The sequence below is a fragment of the Halyomorpha halys genome, unplaced genomic scaffold (assembly GCF_000696795.3).
Source record: "Halyomorpha halys isolate HHAL.00 unplaced genomic scaffold, Hhal_1.1 Scaffold30.1, whole genome shotgun sequence".
In the NCBI taxonomy this organism is placed as follows: domain Eukaryota; kingdom Metazoa; phylum Arthropoda; class Insecta; order Hemiptera; family Pentatomidae; genus Halyomorpha; species Halyomorpha halys.
This window is the reverse complement of record NW_027110126.1, coordinates 1,001,633-1,007,466: the sequence shown is the minus strand read 5'-3', so window position 1 is coordinate 1,007,466 and position 5,834 is coordinate 1,001,633. Positions and strand designations below refer to the sequence as shown.

At 29.0% G+C, this 5,834-nt stretch overlaps 1 protein-coding gene across 5 annotated transcripts in view; it reads right to left on the bottom strand.

Moving 5' to 3' along the window:
* LOC106684765 (uncharacterized) overlaps positions 1 to 5,487 on the bottom strand; it is a 39,166-nt gene extending 33,679 nt beyond the window's left edge. For 2 of the 5 annotated variants that reach the window (XM_014427028.3, XM_014427035.2), the window contains exons 1-3: positions 4,728 to 5,487; positions 3,027 to 3,245; positions 568 to 682 (exon numbers count right to left, since the gene is read on the bottom strand). In XM_014427028.3, the coding sequence (XP_014282514.1) occupies positions 568 to 682; positions 3,027 to 3,245; positions 4,728 to 5,377 (984 nt within the window). In that variant the 5' untranslated portion in view covers positions 5,378 to 5,487. The other 3 variants (XM_067048198.1, XM_014427054.3, XM_014427045.3) reach the window with 3 other exon arrangements.
* Positions 5,488 to 5,834: the final 347 nt, after the last annotated feature.

Sequence of the window (5,834 nt, the reverse complement as noted above, 5' to 3'; positions counted from 1 at the left end):
TCGGGCCACATCTCCATATTGCCGGCAGGAAATGCCTCTCTCTCTCTCTCTCTCTCTCTCTCTCTCTCTCTCTCTCTCTCTCTCTCTCTCTCTCTCTCTCTCTCTCTCTCTCTCTCTCTTTTTTTTAATGAGAACTATGTGCATTGAAATAATCCCTTCAGGAACAAGAGGGGAGGAAATAATCATCCACTTGCTTTGAAACTGCTCTACCACTCACCTCTTTCAACTTTACTTTATAACAAATTGTTATTACTAGACTAAAGAGAAAAGAGAAAATAGACTTGAAGCAAACGAAAGATTAACATGGACTGAAAGGAACTTAGAAATAAATAAATCGAAATTCCATCGTTTGTTATTAAACAGTGAATAACAATGATGCGTCTAATCCCTAGTGTCTCTCATTTAATAAATAATATTACCATAAATATAAACAAAGTATGGATTAAAGTCAAAACCAAGAAAATCTTGAGAATTATGGGTGTTGCAATACTTTAAATCTATAAATAGAAATGAATGTATAAATATTCTAAATAGAATTTTTAAAAAAATTATCAACAGTTTACTTACAGCCAAGCACCTCTTCCTAGCAATTTCTTTAAGAACTTGAATAACTGATTTTGTAGTTGAAGATTCATCAAGGATTGATGAGTTTTCAATGGTCGAGTTAGAAACAGAAGTATCACTAAATATAAAAAGAAACATACAATAAATTTTCTCATAGAAATGAAAGTATACACATATAATTAATAATGATTGTAATAATAACAAGTACAATGTAGAACCTTCGCAAGGTTATTAATGTTAAAAATAACAAGTACAATGTAGAAGTTTAGCTATTCATTTTCATCATTAAAATAATGAAAATGAATAGCGACTCAAACTCGGAATCATTGTATAATTCACAAAACAAAAGCAAAAGTTCTCTAATGAACAACTAAAAATGACCTTATTACCTATACAGTGGAACCTTAGTATAACAAAGGTCAAAATTCACCCCTAGAAATTTATAGATTTCAATCTCATTATTCATAGCTTGTCTTTGCACCATAGTCTGTAGAAAAATTAGTCATATTTTTGAAGCATTGTAGCTTCAAAATATTAACAATGACTAATGAATTGAGTTGGTGTCTTTGTGTAGTTTCAATGTTTGTTGGTTTTTCCAACATGCAATTTATCACCTTCAAATGACTAACTTTGGTCAAGGGAATATTTAAAAAAAAAATTCAGGTTCATCAACATTAAGAATTTCTAATGGTTCATCCAGCCAGCCATGGCTAACTTCACACTTTGTACTTCTTTTATACTCAACCATCATCACCACTTGAACTATAAATATTTTTATTTTATTTGGCTTATTTCTTTTAATGCATTTTTGCAGTCATCCCTAGCTGACTGAAAATTTTATATTCCATATTTACAGCAATTTTTTCTACTTTTATTTGACCAATTGGGCTCCCAATCAGCATATTGTTATCATAGCACTGTTACAGACACTTTACAACATTATATAGACAGTCCTTTTCACTATATAGATATGTTTTGCAAAAATTCATTACAATAAGTTAAATTATTTTGTCCTTTTTAATATTTTTCTTTGAATACTGGTATTAAAAAAGCATGGAGATATCAATAAATTTGTTACATCAAGAAATTTCTTATGTTAAGATTTATTACACTGAAGTTTCAACTCTACATGCAATCTCAAAATGGCCTACCTATTTGAATTAAGATAAACATGTTCAAAAATGAAATTGTAAATAAATACAAGGAATGTAAATATGGAATCAGAATTTTTATTAAACAAATATTATAAATAATATCCTATTCAAAGGATATCCCATTGCTATCTATATATTTTTTTCACCTCTCCATGTCAAAAAAACTGTTTCTCCATTGGGATAAACCAGTTATTAGGTTATTTTTATAGGATATGAAGTACTGCTCAGCAAATGCATGTCCCACCGTTGCGAATAAATGGATAAATCCAAGTTTGGTGAGTAAGCCGCATATGAAACTATTTCCTAACAAAATTTTTTAGTCATTTGCTTGACTGATTTGTATTTGTGATGATGTGGTGGTCTTTTTTGATATTCTAATAATTTTGCATAAAAAACTTGATTCAAATCAATCATTTGTAGGCAGTAGCGTTCAGTATAAACTATTTCCAGGTTTAGCAGCTCATAATAAATCACACCCTTCTGATTTTACCAAACACCAACCCATCGTCTTCCTTTCATAGCGAGTTCATCTTGCAATCTGTCAATGTCCACTGTTTGCACAGTTACCTATGATCATTCATGCTTAGGATTTTCAAAATACATCCACTTTTCATTGACAATTACAATTCCATAAAGAAATGACTTTCTTTTGTAGCTGGTAAGCAGAATTACACAAGGGATTTTTTTTTGGTTTTACTGCTATCATTTCCCATCTTCGGACATTTTTCAAAGGCTTTCAAACATGTTTAGACGATTTCTGCAAGTTGTGTTAAAGCATCATCTTAAACCAACAATGTATTCATCATCAATACAATTCTGTGTATTCAAATTGTTTCAAAGCTCTCAATGCTTTCCATTTCTCATGTCAAAATCACCACTTTTGAATTTTTTTAACCACAGAGCTGAAAGCAATATGATATACCATAGGCTCTGACAATCATTCAATGAGATTCTGCAGCAGTTTTCTTCAAACGGTAACAGAAAATCATTGTTTTCTATAAATTGGAATTTTCTGGAACCAAATTCGACATAAAAACTATGGTGCAGGAGGGTGGAACTTGTGCGGTGAGTTGAAAATCTTTTATTTTTATCTTCAAAAATCTCAATTGTCAAAATAAGAAAATGGCACCAATGAGGCAGTTTAACGGTAGCTACACTGACAGCTAGAGTCATCAAGTTCTGGTTTCATACAGGACTAATACGTATTTAATTCATAGACAATGAAAACAAAATTAAGTTATATACTTAATACAAGTGATATACTATAACAAGCAATGCAAGAATTGTAAAAGGATAAAACAACATTACCTTTTATTAGGTTTACTCAATCTGACTCGAACTCGATTCCTAAATGATGAATTAGCATCTGAGGATGGTGAACTAACTTTGGTTACAGGTGATGATACCTTATGTGAATTAGAAAGTATCATCGGAATTGATCCATTGTATGCTATCCAAGGAAATTGATCGCTATCCATTTGATTAGCCACAGTTATCATCCGCCCAGAAAAACTAGATGGACTCCTTCTGCAAATGAAAAAAAAAATGTAACAATAATAAACCACAATTATACTCCATTAAAAAAAAGAAAAAGAAACTGACAAAGAAAAAACAATGATTTTAGTTAATTATTATACAAAATATCAATGATTATTATTATATATTACTTAAAGAGTACTTTAGTAGTGAACAAAATCGGTACTAATAAGTATGTATATCATGGTACAAGCTTTCTGAATATTGGAAAGGTTTAAAAAATAATTTGAAAAATTAAATATATTACTAAATAAATCTATAAAATGTCATCTTAATCAACACCAAAATATGATATTTACATAAAATAAAACTACTACATTATTTTAACAAAATTTGTCAATAAAAGTAATTATAAATATAGTGCTCAAAGTGGTCTCTTGAGACTAAAGTTCCCCAATTTATGATCCCAGACTATGAAAAGTTTACGATTTACTATTTATTTTATTTAAAATAAATCTTAACCTTAAATAAAATAGGTTGGTGAACAGTAGATAATCCACCATCCTCCAGCAAGAATAGATGAGGAAGTTAAACCCAAGAATGAAATAATCAACTAATATTACCTCAACACAGAATGAAAAATGGAAATCGATTGAATTTTGCTCTAATAAATCATTATAATAATGTGTAAAATACTATTTAACAAACTCTATAATAATCACATGAGGAAAAATACAATTTAAAGTAACCTAGCAAGCAAGGTTACAAGAAATTAAAAAATCATTGTTAAAATGAAATAAGATACTATTTATGAAAAAATGTTTTAAATGACATTCTTGAATCAACTAATCAATCTCACAATGTTTGTAAAACCAAGTAACCAAATCTTTACCAATATTGTCATCTATGCAGATACAAGTTGAAACGGTACAAATGAAGGTACCTCAGGGTAATCTAACTTAACAACAGTTAATATGCTTAAGTAATTAACAAAAGTAATTTTATAAAATATGTAACATCTTAATGAACAATATGACACCTTAAGTAATTAATTCTATATATAGAGATAATAGATATATTTTTGAGTGGGCTAGATACTGTCACAGCTACCAGAAATTATAAATCAGATAAAGTTCAACTCGTTTTCCAAATAATATAGTAAAAGAACATTATTTCCAATTATTACTATAACTAGATTATGGAGGTTGATAATCATTTTACCGACAACAACCGAGTAAGTTATGAAAAAATGATAAGATCTTTAGCCTCCAGTACACCTAATCATTAGAATATGAGATATATCTCTAAAAGAACTTCAGATATAAATTATGAAGTTACGAAATTGAACATTTGACCAAAATTGAACTGAAATGGTTTACTTAACTAACAAAAATTCATAATAACACTAGCTATTTAAGCCTCGAGATGAATCGGTAAGTAAGACTAATATAAGATATTAAATAGCAAATAGAAGTCACTAGATAAATATGATTTATTTTAAAACAGTTAAAATTCACTTATTTATGTACTTACTCTTCACAATTAAGGCTCCTTATTGATGAATTTGGAGATTGGTGTGCCTTTGAAGGAGAGCTATTTCCCAATAATGAAAATCTTGATTGATTAAGGCTGCGAGGAGAATTACGAAGACTGGACTGAGGATTTATATTGAACCTCTTAGAATAACTAAGAGGTGTTGAACGAAATGGAGATGTACCTGATCTTATGGGAGAAGGCATCTCATTTTCCACTAAAGAAACTGCTTCTTTAGAAACATAGTTTTCATCACTTTGTTGTTTGGTAACTTTAGAATTAGTTCTATTAGGAGATTTTATTGAGAAGTTTTCTGATAGAGAAGTATTGGATTTTAAACTTGATCTAGAATGACCTAATCTTGAATCATAATTACTAAATAGTCCAATACCTAATATAGATTTGTTTCTTTCAGGAGTATTCAAATTTCTTTCTGAATTCGACATATCTATTCGTATTTTTTTATAATTACCTCTTGAAATATCACTCGAACTTTTAACACTTAAAATCAAAGGAACTTTAACAACTCTGCAGTGTACGATTAACAAAATAACGATTAAAAGAGTTAAAATAACACTAAAGCCAGAATGAAAATATAAGCCTACATTAACAACAAAACATATAGCTATTGCATAAAACAATATTGACATAATTTGCTCGCACTCATTGTAGAAACGAACCTTTATTAACACAACTACTGACTAAAAACATAAACACTAGGGTTGCCTTACAACACATGCGGGCAACGAACATATTTAAAGATAAGGCACACTGCTGACTTAATCGAGTATCAGTAGATTTGATAACAAAAAAAAGTTAAATATTACATAGTTAAATGTACAAAATAACAATATAATTTTATAATAATAATACTGGTAAATTTAACATTCATTATAAGTATTAAATTATATTGTGTATATAATTAGTTATAAAATAGAACTCGATAGTAAACGCCGAAGCTAATTCAAGATAAATTTACAAACATAAAATTCAAAATTTTAATTATTTTTTCTAAAATGTTTGCTTCTGTAAATTAAGCGCCAGAGGCATTGGGTAATATTTTACATTTATGATAAATATTGTAAGTTGGATTGAATTCTCAGTTAA